At 33.0% G+C, this 25,026-nt stretch overlaps 3 protein-coding genes across 4 annotated transcripts in view; all 3 read right to left on the reverse strand.

The window, feature by feature from the left end:
* The window catches only part of LOC137235656 (homeobox protein cut-like), a 59,085-nt gene extending 45,255 nt beyond the window's left edge, over positions 1-13,830 (reverse strand). The window contains exons 1-2 of the mRNA XM_067758548.1: positions 13,610-13,830; positions 12,806-13,482 (exon numbers count right to left, since the gene is read on the reverse strand). Coding sequence (XP_067614649.1) covers positions 12,806-13,482; positions 13,610-13,830 — 898 coding nt within the window. The remainder of the gene's footprint in view (positions 1-12,805; positions 13,483-13,609) is intronic.
* Positions 13,829-24,707, reverse strand: LOC137235657 (homeobox protein cut-like). Its single transcript, XM_067758549.1, has 4 exons — positions 24,675-24,707; positions 23,452-23,846; positions 20,452-20,603; positions 13,829-14,098 (listed from the first exon to the last, which is right to left on the reverse strand). Exons 1-4 carry the CDS (start codon positions 24,705-24,707, stop codon positions 13,830-13,832), a joined length of 849 nt encoding a protein of 282 aa, XP_067614650.1. The 3' UTR covers position 13,829.
* Positions 23,707-25,026, reverse strand: part of LOC137235655 (homeobox protein cut-like) — a 140,196-nt gene continuing 138,876 nt past the window's right edge. For both annotated transcript variants that reach the window (XM_067758544.1, XM_067758545.1), the window contains one exon: positions 23,707-23,995. The gene's annotated coding sequence lies outside the window, so the exon portion shown is untranslated. The remainder of the gene's footprint in view (positions 23,996-25,026) is intronic.

The raw sequence follows: 25,026 nt of genomic DNA on the forward strand, positions 1-25,026 counted from the left end.
AGTGTCAATATTATTAACAAATGTTGGTATTACAACAATGGAAGACAAAAGACAAACTTGATATAAAAAAGAAAAATAGGAAACAAAAGCGGCACTGGGGGAAGCTGAAGGTGTTCTCTTTAAAACGAAATTGTACAAAAACTGCGAGGTAGTGAAGAAATAGGTTTTTGGGTGGAAAAAGTAAACAAAAATCAGACAAATTCGCCTGCATTGTGAATCTTGGAGAGCAAATAATGGCATGGCAATACTTCCACATTTATAAAAGGCGTCGACTGTTTGGTGGACTAGTGGCAGTATATGAAAGAAGTACAAATCAAATAGGCGTAAAAAGGGGTTCATTACGCACACTTTAAGAGGGAGTTGAGGGGGGAATGGAAAGTGAAAGTATGCATTGCCAAAAAAAAAAGCAAAACAAAAAACAAAAAAAAAAAAAAACCGAAGAATGAACAGAATCAAGTGAAAGGACAACGTAAATAGCTCGGTTGACCAAAAGTGGTCAGTTTACGGGCGAAAGAGGAAGGAAGTACAACTTTTTCCTTTTTCCCCACTTCTCAACCAGACATACTTCCCAACCAGTCGGCATGGGCACCCTTAATCGCACACACTCGACCGCCATAGCAAAAGTCATTGCATACTTGCAGGCGCTACAGTTGAGGTAGTGGCGGCATCGTTGGCGGCTTAAATCAAAAAGAGTGTATGTGTGTGCCGACAAAGGCCAACACGACAAACGTTCCATTTTGGTATCGGACACTTGAAGTAAGCGGGTGTGTGTGTGTGCTAACGAAATTTTTCTGACCTTTTTTTTAATATTTGTTTTTTTCGTTTTTGTTTAAGGATGCAGCGCCAGCAACCCTCATATTTCGCACAGACGACTATGGAATGTGGCGAGTTAGTGGACTTGAACTTTGACAAAAATGCACGTTCCAGAAAGTGAAGTGTACGAAAAAACAAGCACATCTATTAATGATTGCCTCTATATTTGCGTATATAGCGTACATGAGAGTTTAAGAGTTAAGTGACCAACTTGCGAGACTTTTGTCCACCCATTTGGTTAAGTTGAAGCTTATAATTTGCTGTAGATTAACAGCACCAACAGCTGTGTGGGGCAGCCGATCTCTCACTCATCGCTACAATTTTAAATTTGTTGCGCACAAGATGAAAGCAAAAACTCTAATAATTTGTTAATGTTTTGTCACCAGCATAACGAGAGAGTAAGAGAATTTCGGCATGAAAATTGGAACTTCACTGTCCGATGGCAGGCATTAAATAGCACATGTGAACACTGCTGTCCATTGCATACATTTAGGCAGTATTTTGGGGGTATTAACTAAGTAAGAAAAATGTTAAAAATGATTTGCGACACAAAAGGGTTTAATTACTTAAAAGCCTAGAAAAATATGTGGAGGTGGTGAAATATGCAAGAGGGTAAGAGTGAGGAGGTACATATTTATCCATATATAGGGCTGTCAGACAAATCTGTTAATTAAGTTAACACATGCGCCCAAATGTATGCAATATTTGTAGTAGGAGCGAAGAGCGCACAGTAAAACGAAAAGACTTGAAGGCTTTAATAAGTATTGGGATTTAAATGCAGTAATTAAAGCGTTTACAGTTTTAGCCATATCTCTAATATCGCAATTGAGGAATACTGTGCTTTGCTTATACAAAAATTCTTTATGGCGAAATGGCTTACACATTTTTTTTAAACTTCCTTCTCAAATTTTTTGCTTTATTATAAGCGTCAACTCGTTTTGCCTTAATTTGTTACATAAAAGTTTTGCGGCGAATTCAAAGTTAAGTATAATTATGATTGCTTAACATTATATTGGCAGTTTGTATAATAATAATTACTTAGTTTTACTTTACGGCGAATTCATACAAATATCTAGATATGTCGTTTGCTTGCATAAAAATCTCCATAGCTTAAAATTGCTACACTGAAAGTTGTTTTATGCAAGTTCTCTGCACGAGAAATTGGTAAAAAAAATTCCAAACAGTGCTATCGAAGATAAATATCATCTAAAGTACAATGTAAGTCCTATTCTGTGTAATGAAAGTAAAAAATGTTGCGGCGAATTCAATTTGTGTCAAAGATATTTTAATATCAATTTAAGGACTGAATTATTAGCAACAACAGATCCAAAAGTTCAAGTATGAAAACTGTTTTGATATCACAACTTTGAGTTTTTAGAATTTACATTTCTTTTCGTATCGAAATGTTTATTATTAAGAAAAACAATTTATCGCGAATTCATTTTGCTTTGATTACGCCTCTTTTGCTCCTATATAAACAGTATGACATTGATTCAAGTACTTTAAAGTCTAATTTTTATAAAAAATTACCAAATCTTTATCGCGGCGAACTCAACTAATGGTTTACCCTCCCAAAAAAAGTTGTCGGAAGTGCTTAAATAGTGAAGCAACTTTTAAACAAATATTCCGAGAATTTTTTTTGCTGCGAATTAATTTTATGAGCAATATTAAATAAAAAAAAGTAATATAAACGCTAAAAAAGTGTTAGAATAGGTTTTAGAAATACTTGTGAGGCAGAAAATTATATTTAGCTAGTTGGCAGCCATTAAATATTACAATGTCCTATAAGTTATTAGAAGTTAAAGCCTGAAAAATTCATTCATGCTTTAAAATAATGCAAATTTTTAATTTGTATTTCATAAAAAGTAGCAAATTATTTCCACACCAAAGAAATCAATCATCAGCGAATTATGCTAACTTTTAACTAAGCCTCCGTCACTCATGCCTTTCGAACCGCCTCTACCTCACAACCTTTCAACTTGAACGCTTCGCAGCAGTCTAATTATTCAACTCTTTCGTTCTTACTTATATTCGTATATATTTTTTATGTTTACCCTTTGAACAACAACAATTGCAGCCTTTGAAGTTATTGTTTTTCACTGTTAGGAGAGCGTGACTTTTTCGTTGCTGTAATTGTTGTTGCGAAATGTCGTCAACATTTTAGCGTCAAATGTTTTAAGCGTCAATGATTTTTTAATTGTAATTGTTAGAAATTATAACGTTGAAAAAAAAAAGGGATAAAATAACGCAGAATACCGATGTAGTATAATTTTAGGCAGGTAAGCGCAATTTCATGCTTGGTCAACGATGATAAATAGGTGGGGAGGTATGGTAGGGAGTACGCACAGGAGTAGCGTGTAGAAAGAGAGAAAACATAAAGGCGCGGTGGTGAAGTTCGCTGCAGTATTAGTGTGCGAATTAAGTTGACGTGTTCTTTGCTTTAAAAATAAAACTGGCGACAACTGCGCCATCTGTAGTCATCTCGCAGCATCTGAGTTTCTCTATCCAGCATTTATTTTAATCAATTTTCCCGCTCTATTGAGCTACACCCATTCACTTCTGCATTTCAATTCTTTACTGCCATTTGTTATGCGCATTGCCTTCATTTGCGGCATACTTTAAGGCTTTGTTTGATTTTTTTTTCTATTTCATTTCCAATTTCGATTGCATTTGTTTGTTTAAGTGCGCATAAGCAATGACTTTTTTAATTTTTTGCTTGCCATTGAATTTTACAATACATCAAAGTTAACAACCGCCTATACAATATTGACAAAGTTCAAAGTATATAGCCGTTGCATATTTTTAGGTGCGAAAATTATTCTAATTAATTGGAGCGTGCCAAATGTTGAGTAATACACCTCATAGATTTGCAAAAGTAATTAACATGTTTTGTAAAAGCTACTTCTTAATGCTTAAATGCTTTTGAAAATTTAAGTGGATATTATTACTGATATGGATGAGCTTGCATTTGAAATGCTAATTGCGCCTATGTATATGCAATAATTTTTGTTTGTAAAGAGAAATGAATTTTTTAAATTTTCAAAATGTAGATAAATGAAACTCAAGTCCTGAAACTAGCTCTTGGATGTAATTTTTGCATAAATTCAATACTTTTTGACGTTAGATAGGGCATTTATAAAAAAAATAAACTAAAATATGGCGTTTTCAGCAAAATTTTAGGATGGGTTTTTTGAAACAAGTTCTGGCAAGGCGCTTTTTGAAAAATATTCCGAGATAGGGCGTTTTCGAATTGGCACACGCGACGGGTTAATATTCCACCCAGCCTAAAATATTTTAAATTACCTCCAAGCTTCTCATTCTTTTCCAAAAAAATTCTATACTTCGACTTACGACTTCACGTTAAAGTCTTAAATTAACTAACAATCAGTCGAATGCAACCCTTTTTTCCAAATCTTTAAATACTTCCTCCATTTTTTAACCTTTATTTCGTGCGTCGTTCACTGCCAAGCACCTATAAATCTGCCAAACTGTCAACTGTCAAACTATTAACAAATTTAAATTATTTTTCTATAAATGCGTGCTAGAGTATATTTCAATACAAATGCCGTTATATAGCAACAAATACCAATAGTATAACAATAAATAGTCGTAACAATTGACGACATTTCGAAGAGCGCTTAAACAATAGTTCGTACTTGGTAGGCATTCTAACGAAAATGTAGGAAGGAAGTTAAAGAAAGTTGAGGTTAAATTGTTGGCAGTAGACGTTGATGTTTGGCGGCTACTGAAAAATTGCACATTTCCGCTTAAAATGAAATGTGAGCAAGTAAATACGTAACGCAGTAGGTTGACTATGAAAGTCATTAAGAAAGTGGAGAAGGAGTTGTTTGTGTGGCAGATGCAGAGCGAAAGCGAAATCGAGTGATATGGCGAAACCGCAAAACAAAACACTTTGAGGAAAATGTCAACTTTTAAAGGGAATGTTAGTATGAAATATAAATGGCAGCAGTGTAATTGAGAGTGTGAGGAAAATGTGTGGTAAGCGTTTGAGTATATTGGAGAGATAAACTATTTTGAGAACTAAATATTACTACAAACTACTATATCACAGTTGCAACAATTTTTATAAAAAAAAATATCTTCCTTACTGCGGTTTTTTTCATAATTTTTTATATATACCATCTAATGGTACTTTTTCTATTTAACTTTAGCTCTATAATAACCTTCTACTACTATTCTTGTATTATAAAATTTGTTAAAAACATTATTTTATTACTTTACCGCTGTTTTATAAAAGCTAACTGTTTTTTTCTACTGCTAGTTTTTCTATCATCATTTTTTTAAACTTATTAACAGTTTTTCTATTTATCCGACTTACTGTTTTACTACCTTTTTCATCGCCTGTTTTAACGTACTCTTTTTACTACATTTTTTTTTTTAAACATTATTTTCTACTTTACCGCTGTTTTCCTACAGCTTACTGTCTTATAAACAGTTTTTCCATTTATTAGACTAACTGTTTTACTACCTTTTTATTGCCTTTTTTAACTTACTTTTTTTACTACCTTCTTTTAATACTCTGAAACAGACTTTCTTCTATATCTTTCTCACTAATTTAAATATAAATTTTTACTTTGTTTTCTATTTTTGTTATACTTCTCTAAAATTTTTTGAATTTTCTCTACTACCTTTTACACAAGAATTACTACTACGTTTCTGACTGACTTAATTATAGTTTATTTTAATTTCTCTACAACTTTTCTCAAAATTTTGAAACTTTTGTACTATACTATCTATTGGGCTGTAATTTACTTTAAACTTCGCTCTCTTTACCATTTTACTTATTTTAAAGATTTATTTTTGTTTTTTTTTTGTTACTTTTTTCACTTTTCTCATGTGCATATATTAATTTGAAATTCACTTATTTCCTACTCTACTTCTTTTCTTTACTACTTTAACATAGACCTTTCTGAACAACTTAATTATAGTTTTTCTAGGGGTTTCTTTATTTTATGCTAATTTTTTGAACTTTAATATACTTTTCTAATATCTTATCTACTGCTTTTATTTACTTTTAACCCCGCTCTCCTTGTAATATATTTGACTTATTTATTGAGAGGTTAGTTCTAATATCTTTCTCTGTAATTTAGTTTCAGCCTTAGCAAGATTTTCTCACTTTTTACTACTTTCCCAAAATGTTCAATACTTTTCTACTACATTTTTAATACCTTTCTACTACTTTCCTTTACTTTTTCACCTTTATCATATGCATATATTTATGTGCCTCTTTAAAAATCCTTTTTTACCTCTAGTGATCTCCGCTTTCACTCGTTTTTACTACTTTTCTCATATTTTTGAAAACATTTTTTCTACCTTTTCTACTACATTTAGCACCTTTCTACTACTATGTCTTATTTTTGAAACTTTTTCATATATGTTTTTTTGTCCTTCAAAAAATGTTTGTTTCTTAGGGTTCTTTAAGCTATACCTCGATGTTGTCCTACGGCTCTATTGAAACACAACACTTTACCACTTTCTGACATTCCAACCTTTTCTTTTGACAACTTCTTTGTGTGCAACATAATGTTGACAACTACTCATATTTTAAAACAGTTTGCTTACTCATGAATTATTTTCGTTTCTTCTTAAAATTGTATGCTTAGAGTAGCTAAAACTGGCAAAATATGCATGAACAACAAGCAAAAGTACAAAATTAACGATGAAGTGGCGCTGCTAAATAAAAAATTCCAACAAAAAAATTTTTAATATTTCTATGCATTTTTGAATTTGATTTTTTTTGAACGACTCAATATAGATGACGGACTATAACGTCATTAATATGAGTAATTAAATCAAGAAGGAAAAAAATTCTGCCACTTTTAGGCGTCATAATATTTTAGGAGTGAAAAAATTTTTTCAGAAGGGGTAATTAATAAGATTTTTGGCCAAATTGAAAGCAACTTTTAGAAATAAAAGCAAACATTTTTCACGCATAATTTTAATTAAAAAAAAATCTCAAATGAGTACTTTTCTCGTGCTTACCTGTTTGAATACTTATTTATCTGTACGCGTATTTGCATGACTACAAGCATGTCAACATTGGCTCTACGCCAATTATTGAGGTCAGCGTGCGAAAAATATTCCTTCTTTTACGAAAATGACAGCTTATATTCCTTTGTGGCTACATACAAACATACCTATAATGCAGTTAGGCAGTAAACACGCATACATATATAAGATAAGTGTATTTGTATGTAATTACTTCTAGTTGTTGTTTGCTTGTATGCTTTTTTGCCTTTGGTACGCTTTGACAGAAAAGATCAGCGACAAGGTGTTAAGTGTTGGTAATTAATTTAATTTGTTGACGGAGTAGCAATGGACAGAATGGGTACAAATATCAAAGAGAGTATAAAGTAAATAAATGGGTGTAGTTTCAACTTAAAAATTATGCACGTTTGTATGTATTTATTAGATCATGTTGGTATAGAAATATCAATACCCCAAAAAAATGAAATGAAATGTGAAAAGATGAGAAAGTAACAGAAATCATGTTCCAATAATTGCTGTAAATAATTAGCAAAATATGTATAATTTTTAAAGTAGTTTTGTAAAAGCATATCCTCTGCCAGAAAAGCCGTTAAAATGAAAATGGTGCTAAAAATATTTACTACCTTTTAAATTTCCTACTACTTTTTTAAATTAACTACTACTTTTTTAATTTCGCAACTTATCTTCACTTTTAATTATTTTCATCTACGCGGCTACGGCTATATACCTAGCATATTTTCTTCAATCTAAAATATCCTACTTTCTTACTAATGCTGTTTTCATACTATTTCAGATACTTTTATTTTAATATTTTGCTACACATGCGCTGTGTTAATTTTATCTTGTTAAAATGAAAATGATATGCATGCATATTTTCACTACTTTAAGTATACTACTTTTTTCATATACTTTATATGGCATTCTGTCAACCTTTTGCATTCTCGTTTTAATCATTTTCTTTTACAAACATACAATTTCTTTTAGTACTTTTTTTCAATTTCCTACTACCTTTTTTAATTTCTTATTGTTTTACATATTCGCTTATCCTCGTTTTCAATATGTTTCTCTTCTACGAAGTATATTTTTTTCACCTAAAAAGGTCCTACCTTCTTATTAATGCTGTTTTCCTACTATTTCGCATTTGGAGGTGGGTTTCTACACTCTTTGGGAACAGCTACTTTTTAATTACATCTAGCTGATATAACTTAGGTGAGCAGTGGCATGGATTTCTATTTTTATAAGCTTTCATACCTCTAGTTCGATTGGAGCTATTCCAATGATATTTCATTTATGGGCCATGTAAACCTAGACTCAATACTTATATTAGGAGAAAATGACAGTGATACTCCCCCTGGAACTGTTTTGTTAAATCGGCATAACTTTGTGTAATTCAGACGTCCAAGTATCCCACCTTTTGCATTTATAATTTAAGGAACCTTTCTCGAGGCTATTTCAAAATAGTTTAGAACTATTTCAATACTGTTTTGAGATTGTTATCCAAATTTTCTCAGGACTGTTCCGGAGCAGTGCCCTGCTTGTTTTCGTAATAATATCGGTTAGAACATTTCATGACTATTTCGTGATTATCTGCGTATAGTTCGAGACTATTTCGGACCTTTTCGGGAATATTTTCGAAGCTGCTTCGAGGCTCTTCGGAAATCATATCGGAATAATTGTTACGCGGTATTTTCGAACTTTCACCGGATCATTTCGAGATCGGTTTAGGAATTTTTTTAAAACCATTTAGAGATCATTTCATCAAAATGTATTTCAGGGAAGTTTTGAGCCGCACCGTCTTAAATGTTGAAGTACAGTCTTCTTTATATGGATCATTGCGGGTTTATCTCTGGATTATTTTGAGATTGTGCCTTATAATTTCGAGATATTTTCGAAGCTGTTTCAAAGAAAAATTTTTCGGAGCTATTTTCAGGATCATATCGGGGTGTATCGCAAGAATTTTATGTTGCATTTTCTTGGGGGTAGAGGCTGGTAGTTAATAAGTTAAAAAAATGTTAAAACTTGTATATTTAAAAAAAAAATATAATTACATGAAGTTTCAATGCTCACCGAACCTCTGTATCTTACTTTCTTGGTCTAACTTCATTACTTATCCTTCAACTTTAACATATGCGCTTTGAAGTAAGCAAACCTTATGGCAAGCAAAACTTGTTATCAATTTTCGTGCACCAGCGGTGTAAGAAAAAATTTCAGTCAAATATAAAAATAATTACTGAATCTTAATTAGTTGCTTTTAAGATATTTATTTTGTATTTGCATGCGAATTTTGCAAATGCAGTAATTAGCAGACGGAAACTTCTCAAATTTGTTTCATGTGAAATGGTAATTAAAAAATTTTGAAACGTACGAAAAAAGTTAAAAGGACGAATAAAACAAAGCGATATAAAATAAACATAAAATAAAATAAAAATTAAAAAAAAAATTATCATAACTAAATTTCGTTAATTTGCTGTCTACGTCATAGCATGACAAGCAATTTGGCCAATAAAATTTAAACAAATGAATGATTATATATAAAATCAAAGATAATTAAAAATTTCACATTTTTAATTTTTGTAGTCTGGCAGTAAGCCAATGAACAACCAATCAATGCAAGCAAACTAAAAGTGGAGCGTTTGAGAGTGTGCATGTAAAGTAGGAAAAGGGACGATAGGCGCGGTATGATGTGGTTAGGAAAAAAAATGTAAGCAATTGCGGCAGTTGCATGCAAATTAGCAAACACAAAAATATAAAAAAAAGGAACGAAAAATTTTTAACAACAAATTTGTTGATATGCGCGCGAAAATTTGGAATACCACTCATGCAAAAATATAAGAAAAAAAAAACATATTAAATAATAAACAAAAAATTTAAATGACGTTTACACTTTGTAAATATTTATCCCAATGTTTTTTATTTTTTATTTTTGTTAGACATTCGGAGGTGGTTCCCAAATATTTATATGCCCCACACGCTATTGTGCTCAATTTATTTACTGCTTATATACACCGAAAGAAATGAAGCTAGGAAAAGCAAGAATACAGTTTTGTTGTGCTTAAATTAATGGACATTTAATAAAATTGAACGTGTTATGGTTAATTTAACCAAGATTTTTCTATCAATAAAACAAATGTTTTTAGCTATTTCAACAGAACAAAAACTATTGGTTTCAAGTTAATAATATTCTGTAAAAATGAAAGCTTCTCAAACAATCTAACTGGCTTTTCTGTTAAAAGTACTGATTTCATTGATAATTTCAACAGCGCACAACTGTCAATATTACGCAAAAGCTTCGGTTTATTTTAAAGAGACACTTACGCTCACGACGCCCACTACTTCGTTGTTATGGCTTATTGTGTCACAGAAATATCTCTCATATTAACAGTCACTATTACTCCAATGTTGCCGGTAATCTGTTACTTTAAACATTTTTATTGGTATTATGGCGAATATTAGCAGTTTCGACACGTCAATATGTTGCTAGCAATACATGCTGGACAACAACAAAAGCAAGGTAAACAGATGAAATAGAAAACAGTCACACATATACATAGAAAACAACAGAGAATCTGAGATGCAGAGATGTACAGCGATATTACTCAGACATATACATTGAAGGCAACATTCTATATGAGATACAGGAACGAGCAGGATACAGGAACGAACTTTATATATGAGATACAAAAACGAGCAGTATATAAGCAACAATTCGAGAACGAAATAGGCGAACGAGAACTTGAGAGTATAAAATCAGAGCAAGATAAGGAGTAGTTAATCAGTTTTATTTTAACACGCTATAAGTGAAATACGCGAATACATTGAATTGTGAAGATCTACTACCATAGTAGTGCTATTAATAAAGTGCTTTTTGTATACATAACATTTGCGTTTATTCTTTCGCCAGTTCATAAGCTCGAACGAAGATTTCTTAAAATTTACTCGTAGTTCGGTTGATTTTATCAGCTTTTTTGTTTCAGTGTATTTAATTCATTGCGGTACGCATTGTGCTCATTAGAAAATCTATTTTCTATATAAATTACATATGTATTTACACACATATGCATGTGTGTGTAAAACCATAAATTTTTTTGTAATTATTTATGTCGAAAAATTTTGAATAGCAATAAATGCATCGCAACGGTCCACAAATACCAAATTGAAGGCGTCGCTTAGCTTTTTAGGATTGATTGTCGTTGTATAGATTGTGCGCACAAGCGCTTAAATTGCAGTACACATACATATGTTTAAATATTTTTGTTGTTTCAAATTATTTAGTTATGTAGTATGTGAAATTTTGTGCTGAATTCTATAAACTTTATTGCACAATATATTTATTTTGCACAATTTTTTTTGAGATGTTTTTTTCTATGCATTACTAATTTCGTGTTATGTTCGATTTGGATGTCACTTTGGCATAGTTTTCCTTAAGCTTGTATGTCTGTATGTTTGGATTTATGTAAGCTGACATTTGTAAGTTGTTGGCCTTCAGTGTGTGTGCATTATTTGATTTTCCGTTTGATTGCATTAGCAGCTAAATTGATTTAGTTGAATTTCTGGTAACATATCGATGTCGCTTTTTATTTTTGTATGAAAAATGTGTGAGATGCGCTTTTTTTTGTAATTTTTAAGAGATGTGCAATAAAAAAATTTTTTGCGGGAATTGTATATTGTTTTGAGTGTAGAGTTAAAAAACAAATTTTTGAAAATAAAATTTTTTCAGCCATATAAAATTAAAAAAAAAAAATAAATAATAAATAATTATATAAATAAATTTTTTAAAATTTTATTATTTTGTAATTTGTCTCTATGTATTGCCTTTTTTTGCATTCCTTTTTATATAAAGTCTCGTACATAACCATATATGTACTATATGTTTTAAATTTAAAATTGTGGGGAATGTATTTAGGTTCATTCAACAGAACTTGATCAATGACATTAGATTTTATAGCACTGCGTTTATTAGCAACTCTTCAGCTGTTCCAATTTTAACAATATTTACCACGAATCCAGCGCCACCTACCGGGGAAATTTTCTCGCGCCCCTTTTCCAAAACATGAGCTTACTTAATTCGAACGTATATACGAATTATTTGAACCCGTGAGTAATTTGCCGTTTTTTTTAACTCATACTGCATTTCCATCGCGCTCTGAATTATTTAGGGAATGTATACGAATGGTTTTCAATGATCTTTTCAAGGCAATTTCTGGACATTTTGTTTTGTATCTTTTTCGTGCAGTTTTGAAGAAGTTTCTTGTTTGCATTCGGAATAATAATGCAATCAGTTAGAGAGTATTTAGTGATCATTTCGGGATTATCGCTGAGCACTTTCGAGTTTGGTTTCGATATTATATCGGGACTACCACTGACCATTTTGGGACGTTTTTTGGCGCTATTTCTGCTTAACCGCTATTCACGATTACTTTAAAAAAGGGGATTCCACAGCACAATTATGCTCTCATTGCGTAGACGAAAGGGCAATCACTTAAAATTTTTGTAGACCTATGGTTTAAGAGCTCAATAAGGGGTTCTTTGGGGTGTTTTATTTTTACTTGTTTATCCCTATGAACTCAACTGCAGCTTTTTGAACTAAAACTAAAAAAGTACACCTGAATATCCTGCTTTGATCTTTTTCTAAATTTTTTACCACATATCATTCTTATGACAGGGTTTTGTTAAATTCAATTTTTAACACAGTAAGAAGATTAAAATGTTCTAAACCATAACGCAATAGCATTTGACAAACCCTCACCTGGTGCAGGTTATCACCAGAGCCGCACACATATGTTGCTAGCAAAAAAAAGTTTCAGAGTTTTGCTGCGCAACGTAACGCACAAATACCTGCGTGCGGTTGCAGCTGTCAGGGGCACATTATAAACATCGCCTCCCAGATGATTAAACGCTTTACTAACTGTCACAATGTGTTGCGCTGTCAAACTTTATGCTAAAGGGATAATAGTATGTAAATAAAAAACCATTTTGTACTCACCGTTCTTGAGCAGCATCACAGCGCTATCATCACAGCCCCAGGCATGCATTTTGCGATAACTGTCACGTCCTTTCTCGGTCAACTTATCCCATGGCTTCGGTTTGGACAGCAACTCCGATACGTTGCCCTGTGACAAGCCCAGTATATATTTGGCAAACAGCCGCTGACCAATATTATGCACTGATAACAGTTCACGTATACGCCGAGAGATGTCCAACGGTTGACTGGCATACTTATCCATGTTGTAGCGCAACATTTCCTGCAACTTGGCTTCCATTGGATCACTCTTCGGTATGAGCGATTCGCCGAGACGACCAGCCATGGAAGCACCTGGTGGCAGTTGCAAATCATTACCAAAGCGGAAATGACCGCGTTCCTGAAATTGGAATGGTAGGGCATATAAATAGCCAGGTCGCAAGGGTGGATGCGGTTGTGCGGACATTGCGCCAGCGGCAGCCATAGCAGCAGCGCTTGGCGTATTTACGTTCGGTGTGCCACACAATATATTGTTGTTGTCCCCGAGCAACATAGATTTGCTGTTGGCACTAGAGGAGGTAGAGGAGGGTCCATGCTTTTGTGCTACTGCATTCGCAGATTGCTGTTGCTGGTGATGTAGGTGGTGCTGGTGCATGTGATGGGACATAAGTGCTGGGTGCTTGTGGTTGATGATGCTGCTGCTGTGATGTCAGCAAACGTTGCTGCAGCTGATTGGCAAATATGTTATTGGAGTTTAATCCTTTCGCGGCGTTAGCATTATTACCACCTGTGGGCATTTTAAAACCACGCCAATACGAGTTCACTAACTCTTCGCCGAGCAGCGTACCAAAGGTGTCAACATTTTCGTCGAAACCTGCAATGCTGGTGGCAGGTGCGGTTGAATCAGTTACATGTTGCTGCAATGCTGCTAATTCGGAATTGACTAACGCTTCATAATTATCGTAATCACTCTCCTCCACATCCACATCGATTGAGTGCGGTAAAGCATTTGAAATCTCAGTTTGCTGCGCTGTCTGTGCGCTATTCATCATTGGTTCCTCGTTTTCTTGCAGTTCATGGCGGATTCAAGCTTGTTTCTTTGCTGCTCATCAGCATTATTTTCCTCACCATGAAGGATTTCTATTTTTAGTATTTTCGGAAATATTTGTTCATTTGTTACTATTGTTGTTGCATCTGACGTTTTACCAGTATCATCCACTTTAGTTTTCTCGTGCTCCTTGCTGTTGCTGACTGCAGCATCGTCGTCATCAATATTGTCATCGCTTTCTTGCTGTTGGCTGGCAGCCACTGTTGTTCCTGTGGAGCACAGAGCAAATAGACACAGCAAACAATAATGATTTTGTTGTAACAACAATTCTTCAAAATTCATATTCATAGGTTGTTAATGAACTATGGGATTTATCGGTTGGTTTTATGTAGGAATGGAGGGAGATGATTTTTTTTTTCCAATGAATATTGGTTACCAATTAATGGGAAAATATGATTTAATAAAAAAAGTAACAAAATATTTTTCTTAACTGCACTTTACAAAATGTGCAGTTTTTTGAAATTTAAACGCAATTTTCTTTATTATTTATTTAAATATTATTAACAAAATATGATTCAATGTTCGATTCTAGCTCAAGGCCAGAACAATAAACAAAATACAATTTTTTTAAATTTAGAAATATTAAAAAAATAACAATAATTATCATTAGAAAAAAATTATTGTTCTGGCCTTGAGCTCGAATCGAACCTTGAATCATTTATCAATAGGCCGATAAAAACAAAAACAATAATTAACAAAATATTTAAACAAAATTTTTGTATTTTCAACCAAACACTTTTTAATAATTTTTAATAAAAATTTAAATTAATGAAATTAATTTGGGAGCATTTTCTTTTAATAATTTACATCTATTTTGTTCAAATTGAACTATTTGTTTGAACCTTAAATTTGCACTCTCCAATGTAATTTGAAGTGTTCCAGAAATTTCATCTTTTTTACAAAAACCTTTTTTTTGGAAAAATAAAATAAAATTTTGGTTTCGAAATTTAAAATGTTCATGAGACACCCTTCTGCTGCTAGAAACAGTTTGAATTTGAAAGGGTTTCTATAATAATTTTCAGCGGAAAAAATTAGAGCTTTTGGAAGTGATTGATTTGATTTTCTTTCGATTTATTTTTTTGTTAATATTTAAAAAAAAAAATTGAATTTATAAATAACTAGAGTATATGACACACTTTGTTCTGCGCTGAAATTAATTTGCCTACAGTTCAAAAGTTAGACTCACTCTCCTTCTTTACTCTCTATCCCATTCTCTTGCAATTTATCTTATTCTTGTCCGTGCCTTATTCCACTTATCTTCCTCTCCACTCCTTCCCCCCTTCCGATTCCTACGCCCACTCCCTCTGCTACTTCCACTCCTAGTCCCACTTCCCGTACCACTCCCACTCCCTGTACCTCTCTCAACTCAATTTCCTAATATATGGACCAGCCGATTTTAATACCTTTGTCTTTAGAAACAACTACGAAGCTATATAAATCAAACGCAGGCACAATTTTTAAAATCGCATTCATCTTTACATTTAATATATAGATTTAGATAATTGAAATATTCTCTTGCCCGATAACATTCCCAACTTCGATGTATCTACCATCTCAGTAAATACAAACATTTGTCATATTGTAGCTGCTGCAAACAAAAAATGTTGTCTTTTCTTTCCTTTCCTTCTTCTCTCCATGTTTTAACCCAATTTCTCTTCCGTACCTTCCCCCTTTTCACTTTTTCGATTGTTCTCTTTTATACTTTTTTCCTCTCGCTCGACCTCTCTTTCACTTTCTCGACTTTTACTTTCTTTCCTCTTCCTCAACATCCCTCTATTTTCTTCATCACCTTCTCATATTTTGGTTCCTCTCTTTTATGTCATTCCCTCACACTCTGTGCATTTTGAACCCCATTTTATACTTCGCTTTCTATTGCCTTCTCGAAACCCTCTACTAAATTTCAAGAAAATCACACCCTAAATAGGATTTTTTCTAACCGATCGCCCACTGATCTAACCGGATAGAGATAGGCAAAGAAGTACCCCTATACCGAGTTTGAACTAATTCGCACCATCAATAAGATTTTTTGTAAGAGGTCGGTCCCTGGTCCACTTCCCGGGAAAGAAAATACTGTGCTAGTCTAGGAAAATCAAGGAAATCGCAAGATACATTATTTTTCTTAGAATAGGTCTGCGCCTGGTTAAATTCTAGGAACGAAAAGTTTCTCAAATAATTAGCTAGTCAGGGAGTACCCCTTTACCGAATTTCAAGGAAATCGCAACACAAAAAAATTTTTTTAGAGTAGGACGACGCCTTGTTCACTTTCCGGAAAGATAAGAAAGAAAATTGACAAAACTGTAAATCAAAAGCATTCTCAATTCCCCTTGAACACACACACAAAATATTATCACCTATCGGTTAGGAGGAATTCACAACACACGTGCAGAAGTAAATAATCTCGTGGTAACTTTTGAACTAAAGTAAATTTTTTGAGAATATATAAAAAAAAAAAATAAGCAAAACAATTAAAAACAAAAACTTTCTGCTTGTTTTATTTTTTTAAATTTTTGTAAATTTAGAACTTTTAAACAATTTTTAATTTTTCTTCTAGCGAACATTTTTATTAAAAATATCTAATTTTTAAAATTAATAAATATTAAATCAATGTTTTTGCAAGCTTAGGTAACCAATATTCAAAAATCTAAAAAATTTTAAGTTTTTTCATAATTTTTAATTTTTTTGCCATTGATAACCGCCAACAACCAAGCAATATCTAGCCACCAAAAATAGTTTTTGCAAGCAATTACAAATTTTGTTTTAAATTTTTGTATAATTAATACCAAAAATTTTGCCGATCTTTCAAATTTGAATATGATGTTCTATGTTTTGCTGCAGCAACATGTTTTCCAGATACATTTATGGGTAAAGCTTGATTTGCTGGCAAATATACATATACATATGTATATTTTTCTGCAATTTTTGTCTAGCTTTTCCTTTTTTTGTTTTATAGAACACATATGTATGTATGCAAATATTTATTTGAAACAACCATGCACCAACAATCAGCAATTTATTTATTTTAGTTTTATGATCTATTTGTATTGTATGTAAGTAGTTTGTAAAACTTCTATATTTTTTGTGGATGTCGAAAAGTAAGCAATAAACATGTTTATGCGTACGTTTTATTAAACAGTGAAAAAGAAAAAGAAGTAGAGCAAAGAAATAGGAGAAGATAATCGTATATGTATTTGTTTTTTTTTTTTTGTAATAATAATTGCTGTTGTTATTGTTTTTGATTTGCTGTTTTTTTAAATTTATTTGCCAATAATTGTTTCAGTTTTTATTGTTGTTATATATGTACATATATTGCGGTCGGTCGTTGCCAGCGCCATGCCAAGTCAATGAGGGTATATCATATGGCTCTTTTGTTGTTGACGCAAAGCACACAGCGACGTATCATAAAAAACTTGGCGCCACTTTTAAGTTCTTTTTAATAATGCCGCTCGCAAATCGGTGTTATGCATGCTTTAACTGTTGTAAATCGGTTCTTTAGCAGCAGCGAACGCAAATTGGTCTCGTTAAGGGTTTCTTGTAAATTTTTTTTATTTTTTTTGCAAGCGCCAGTCACCAGCACAAACGAATGCACGCAACACCTTTTGCACCAAATACATTTGCTGTACTTTTTTTGTTTTTTTTACAACTCTACTAACAAGCAAATAACAGTAAAGACCTTGTTTATATTTATTTAATATTGCCTACATATATATCTATGTATGTATGTATGTTATCCGTTGTTGTATTTGGTGACACTCAATTAATTTGTTGATTTATTAATATTGAAAACTCATAAACGTGAAGTTTTGTTGTCACATGTTTTTTTTTTTTTTTGTACATATTGGGTATTTAGCTGGAGTGCAACATTTTTAATTGGGGTGAGGTTGAACAGTGTGTTACTTTTGGGATAAAAAAACTGTTAGAAGCGTAAGCTGACATAACATACAACAAACCAAAATTTGTCGCTAGAAATAGCAACAAAACATTACATGACTTAACATAGCATAAAATAACATAACGTAACATAGTAAAGCGTGACCAAATAATATTAAATAACGTAATGCAAAAAAGTATATCAATTTAGTATAACGCAACGAACATTAATAAACATATTATAACAAAAAATAACATACATAAACACAACATTAAACAAATGCTCTTACATGGCTTATAATAATACAGCATAATATAAAGTAAATAACACATAATAACGCATATTAAAGCAAAACCGCAACATAACTAAAAACAACATAAAATAAGTTAACGTAACAATAAATATATATATATATATATATATGGGGTATTCCATCCCATTTCGACCAATTTTGAACCCGACCCCTTTAGAATTGGCTGAAAGTTTTTCTTCTTTTTCTAGCTTACGAAAGACGTTTTTAAGAAGTTTTCCAAATTTTTTCATCCATCTCAAAAAAAGTTATGAATTTTAAAAAAAACACCGTTTTTATTTTCAAAATGCTATAACTTTTTCAAAAAGTAACCGTCTGGGATCTTTTTGTTTTAAATTAGTTTTTAAATGTACATTTCGGAAAAAATCAAAAAAATTTTTAAAGTTTTTTTTTTTGTAATTTTTCAGTTTTTCGAGATTTTTCGAATTTCGCCCCTTTTTTCTCATAAAAAACTTTTCAATCAATTCTGCAATCATCCCCACTAATCCCGGAGTGGGCCGAGAATTTTTTATTTTTTATTTAATTGAAAAAAAAACTTTAAAATTCTTTTTGTATTTTTTCCGAAAAGTACATTAGAAACATATTTAAAAAAAAAAAATGATCCCAAACGGTCAATTTTTGAAAAAGTTATAGCATTTTGAAAAAACCACCGTTTTCCAACTCAAAATAAGTTTAAATATTTTGAATTCAGTGAAAATAGTGTTGAAATTAATTCAATTAGTTTTGAAAAATTAATTTATTTAATTTAATCAGTAAGTGGTTAATCAATTTTCTGGATTTAATCAACTAATTAATACTAATTTAATCAATTTTAAATGAAAAGTCGAAAAATTTGGGTAAGTCAAAGTAAAATGAATTTAATACAAACATTTAAAAAATATTTTAAGTTAATCAATTTTAATTGAACAACGACAATCAAGAATTATGGTTTTAATCACACTAAATTGAAATTAAGTAAATTAAATTTAAGAAATCCAGGAAGAAGCGGTTATTTTTGATAAAAGACTAAACTTAATTAAAAAACAAAAAAACAAACGAAATTATCTTCAGACAAATTAAAATTAACCTAATTCAAGTAAATTTAAGAAACTTAATTAATTTAATTTAATAAATTTTAATTGAAGAGCCAAATAAAATTAAGCTCAGATAAACCAAATTAACATAGACTCAACTTAATTGAATTAAATATAAGAACACCAATGAATATAATTAAGTAAATTTTAGTTGCAAGTTCAAATGAAACTAAGTTCAGCTGAACTAAATCTATCTTAATCAAATTAATTAAAGATATCCAATAAAGCTCAGTTCGTTTAGGTAAACGATTGAACACAATGTTGTAAATAAATCAAACTAAAATTTCACTTAACCAAATTAAATAATTTTACTTAAATAAAAAATAAATAAATGTAAGGCGCGATAACCTCCGAAGAGGTCTAAGGCCGAGCTTCTCTTTCGATTTGCGTCGTGCTCCACTTGATTTTCCCTACAAATTGGCCGGACGGGACCTACATGTTTTAAGCCGACTCCGAACGGCATCGGCAAGGTAGATGAGTTTTCACTGAGAGCTTTTCATGGCAGAAATACACCCGGAGCGCTTTCCAAACACTGCCGAGGGGTGACCCCGCTTAGAAACATTTTCTTCTAATTGAAAAACCTTATTTCTAAAATTTTGATGTTGCTTTGCCCGGGGTGTGAACCCAGGGCATACGGTGTGGTAGGCGGAGCACGCTACCATCACACCACGATGGCCACCGATAATTTTACTTAATCACTTTAAATTGAATAATCAAAAGAGATTAAGTCCAGTTAAATAAAATATAAGAGACTTCATTAATTTATGTATATTGGAACGATTTTCCGTCATCCCTTGTCAAATTCGGTTTCGGCGCTGTGCCATCATCAGTAGTGATTTGCGTTCGACAATGACAGTGATGACGGCACAACGCCGAAACCGGGTTGTCTCGAAACCAAAATTGACAAGGGATGACGGAAAATCGTTCCAATATACATCATTTATCCACCCTGTCGGAAAATCAATAAAGCAAAATAAGTTCATTAATTTAATTTAATCAATTTTAAATTTTCGAAGAATAGGGAGTTATATGTTAAAAAAGTTTACTTAGCCGATATTTGTATATTTATTATTATTAAATATCAAGAGTCACAGTTAGTCATACAGTCAATATATGGCAGCACCAGAACAACGCGAAGTAGGTGGGTATGACGTATGTGAGTATAATTATATAGAATTATTTAAAGCACAAATATTAACATCACCATAAATAATTATTTGTATTTTTTTTAAGAGGTAAATGTGCAACAGATATCACAGCGATAAACAAGTGTAATTGAAGAAGAACAAGAGTAGCAGAAAAGGTTCTTACCCTTAGCGGATGCATTTTTGAGTGCTTCAGCGACCGCCAACCCTTTGTGGCCTTCCAATAAAAATTCCTGGAATTTATTCGGATCGTTGGCACAAACAGCGGCAGCAGCCATAGCCGATTGCTGACTAATCACATCCAAATCGAGTGGGCTGCTAATGAAGGTGCAAGTTAGAAGAAGAAGAAGAAAAAACAAAAGAGAGAATAAGTTGAATGATAAATGTAAAAGATATTTATTGTTAAAAAAAAATTTTTTTGTTTTGCAGAAGAAAAGAACTTATATGTACAAAAAACAAAAACTCAAGGAGCACTATTTTTATACTCAGTTGAGCAGAGCTCACAGAGTATATTAAGTTTGATTGGATAACGGTTGGTTGTACATATATAAAGGAATCGAGATAGATATAGACTTCCATATATCAAAATAATCAGGATCGAAAAAAAATTTGATTGAGCCATGTCCGTCCGTCCGCCCGTCCGTTAACACGATAACTTGAGTAAATTTTGAGGTATGTATGTTCCTGAGCACTCATCTCAGATCGCTATTTAAAATGAACGATATCGGACTATAAATTTTGGACAATGGGCGTGGCACCGCCCACTTTTAAAAGAAGGTAATTTAAAATTTTTCCATGCTGTAATTTGGAGTCGTTGAAGATATCATGATGAAATTTTGCAGGAACGTTACTCTTATTACTATATGTACGCTTAATAAAAATTAGCAAAATCGGAGAAGGACCACGCCCACTTTTAAAAAAAAATTTTTTTTAAAGTAAAATTTTAACAAAAAATTTAATATCTTTACAGTATATAAGTAAATTATGTCAAGATTCAACTCCAGTAATGATATGGTGCATCAAAATACAAAAATAAAAGAAAATTTAAAAATGGGCGTGGCTCCGCCCTTTTTCATTTAATTTGTCTAGGATACTTTTAACGCCATAAGTCGAACAAAAATTAACCAATCCTTTTGAAATTTCGTAGGCGCATAGATTTTATGGCGTTAACTGTTTTCTATGAAAATGGGCGAAATCGGTTGATGTCACGCCCAGTTTTTATACACAGTCGTCCGTCTGTCCTTCCGCATGGCCGTTAACACGATAACTTGAGCAAAAATCGATATATCTTTACTAAACTCAGTTCACGTACTTATCTGAACTCACTTTATCTTGGTATGAAAAATGAACGAAATCCGACTATGACCACGCCCACTTTTTCGATATCGAAAATTACGAAAAATGAAAAAAATGCCATAATTCTATACCAAATACGAAAAACGGGATGAAATATGGTAAGGTAATTGGATTGTTTTATTGACGCGAAATATAACTTTAGAAAAAACTTTACAAAATGGTTGTGACACCTACCATATTAAGTAGAAGAAAATGAAAAAGTTCTGCAGGGCGAAATAAAAAACCCTTAAAATCTTGGCAGGTATTACATATATAAATAAATTACCGGTATCCAACAGATGATGTTCTGGGTCACCCTGGTCCACATTTTGGTCGATATCTGGAAAACGCCTTCACATATACAACTACCACCACTCCCTTTTAAAACTCTCATTAATACCTTTAATTTGATACCCATATCATTCTAGAGTCACCCCTGGTCCACCTTTATGGCGATATTTCGAAAAGGCGAACACTTATAGAACGAAGGCCCACTCCCTTTTAAAAGTACTCATTAACACCTTTCATTTGATACCCATATCGTACAAACAAAGTCTAGAGTCACCCCTGGTCCAGAAAGGCCCACTCCCTCTTAAAATACTCATTAACTCTTTCGTTTGATACCCATATTGCACAAACGGATTCTAGAGTCACCCCTGGCCCACCTTTATGGCGATATCTCGAAACGGCGTCCACCTATGGAACTAAGGATTACTCCCTTATAAAATACTCATTAACACCTTTCATTTGATACCCATATCGTACAAACGCATTCTAGAGTCACACCTGGTCCATCTTTATGGCGATATCTCGAAAAGGCGTCCACCTATAGAACTAAGGCCCACTCCCTCTTAAAATACTCATTAACTCCTTTCGTTTGATACCCATTTTGCACAAACGAATTCTAGAGTCATCCCTGGTCCACCTTTATGGCGATATCTCGAAAAGGGGTCCACGTATAGAACTAAGCCCCACGCCATTTTAAAATAATCATTAACAGCATTCATTTGATACCCATATCATACAAACAAATTCTAAAGTCACCCCTGGTCCACCTTTATGGCGATATCTCGAAAAGGCGAACACCTATAAAACGAAGGCCCACTCCCTTTTAAAAATACTCATTAACACCTTTCATTTGATACCCATATCGTACAAACAAAGTCTAGAGTCACCCCTGGTCCAGAAAGGCCCACTCCCTCTTAAAATACTCATTAACACCTTTCGTTTGATGCCCATATTGTGCAAACAAATTCTAGGGTCACCCCTGGTCCACCTTTATGGCGATATCTCGAAACGGCGTCCACCTATGGAAATAAGGATTACTCCCTTTTAAAATGCTCATTAACACCTTTCATTTGATACCCATATCGTACAAATGCATTCTAGAGTCACCCCTGGTCCATCTTTACGGCGATATCTCGAAAAGGCGTCCATCTATAGAACTTAGGTCCACGCCCTTTTAAAATACTCATTAATACCTTTCATTTGATACACATATCGTACAAACGCATTCTAGAGTCAACCCTGATCCACCTTTATGGCTATATCCCTAAATGGCGTCCACCTATAGAACTATGGCCCACTCCCTCATAAAATACTCTTTAATGCCTTTCATTTGATACACATGTCATACAAACACATTCCAGGGTTTCCCTCGGTTCATTTTCCTACATGGTGATTTTCCTTATTTTGTCACCATAGCTCTCAACTGAGTATGTAATGTTCGGTTACACCCGATCTTAACCTTCCTTACTTGTTTATCATTAAAATTTTTCCAAAAATTATGCAGTGAAATAAAATATTATACAAATTGAGTTTCAATACTTACTTTGTTTCCGTTTTGATTTTATTCTCATCAACTATTATTGTTGTTGCTTCATTTGTTGCTGCTAATGCGGTTGTGCTATTACTGCGACTATTTATTACTATAATAGCTGCTGATGCGCTTGTCTCTGCTACTTTTGTTAGCTGCCCACATTCACGATCAGCTTCCAATTCAGCATCAGCTATAATCTCAGCCTTATCATCTTCAATGCACTCAGTTGCTATTGTTTTTGTTAAATCAATTTTAGCAGCGGTTACATCATCGGCGTTGGCAGCAACTTCGCTATCAGCAACATCAACGTTTCCCTGCTCATCAGCATCATCATCATTTTTGTTATTCGTGCTGCTTCTTGAATTGCGCTGGTTGCGTCTACTGTTACAGCTGCAGCGAATGCTGCGCTTGTATGTTGTTTATCGAGCCGCGCTTCTAAACGCATGATATGCTGACGTTTCACTTCTAAGTTATCCTCAAGTCGTTGTATTTGCGTTATGTATTTGTGTTTTTCGAGTGTGCGCAGGCGTTTTACCTCTTCTATGAGTGCTTTAATCTGTAAAGAATTGAAAGTGGGTGTGAGTTGAGTGCGGGCTTTAGTGGAATTCTAAGTAGTAACTTTTTTTTTTCAAATAAGTATTAAAATACGTAAAAAATACTTCGTTTTATTCTAGATTACATATGGTGGTATTTTGTTTATTATAATAACTACATACATATGTATTTATATCTCTATGTGAACAAAGTCTTGACTAACTCCTGTGGTAGTGGAGGTATCTCATAACTTCAATTACATAACATTCAGTTCTTAGTATATCAAAACCAGCGAGTTATACAGAACTCTCTGCTACTTTAGAATTACACATGGATGAGTTTATTTGAAGTTATGCGTTATGAAGAATAAAAGCCCAAAGATAATGACCTATCATGCGAATGGACGAAGCCGCTCCGTCCAAAAGTGTAATTCAGTCGAAACCGCAGTTTGGAAGCAGAGGAAGGGGCGACCTCCACTGAGTTGAGAGAGGCAAATGGAGGAAGACTTGACCTCCATTTGTTTCCGAAATTGGAGGCAGCTAACCCGAAATCAGCATAGCTGGCGCGACTTTTTACAAAACGGCCAAAACCACTTAAGTGGTTAAGCGGCAATTAATATTGGTGAATTTGAGCACATTATTAGACACAATGAGAAAGGCTCACGGAGTGGACATAAACTAAGTACGAAGACGGATACTTACATACAAAATATGAAACCATTTATCGTTGACCATCTGCACAGTTACAGTAGCGGTTACAACTACAATAGCACGCTGCGTTTATTACTAGTTTATCTTTCGTTCGATCAAGGCCATGGTTATCGTTACGGTTACGTCTATGGTTGCGGCAACTCTTACTCTTGTGTTATACCAGTTATCAGTATAATGTTGAGAGTTGGGTAACAGTTGGGGTTATGACCTCGATAATATTTACGATTATGTTTACGGCTATGGTTATTGTTGTGGTTCAGGTTAATGTTATGGTTATGGTTATGATTATGGTTATGGTTTTGACTGTGATTATGATTTTAATTATGGTTTCGATTATGATTAT

Source organism: Eurosta solidaginis, unplaced genomic scaffold (assembly GCF_040869045.1).
Source record: "Eurosta solidaginis isolate ZX-2024a unplaced genomic scaffold, ASM4086904v1 ctg00001039.1, whole genome shotgun sequence".
Taxonomy (NCBI): domain Eukaryota; kingdom Metazoa; phylum Arthropoda; class Insecta; order Diptera; family Tephritidae; genus Eurosta; species Eurosta solidaginis.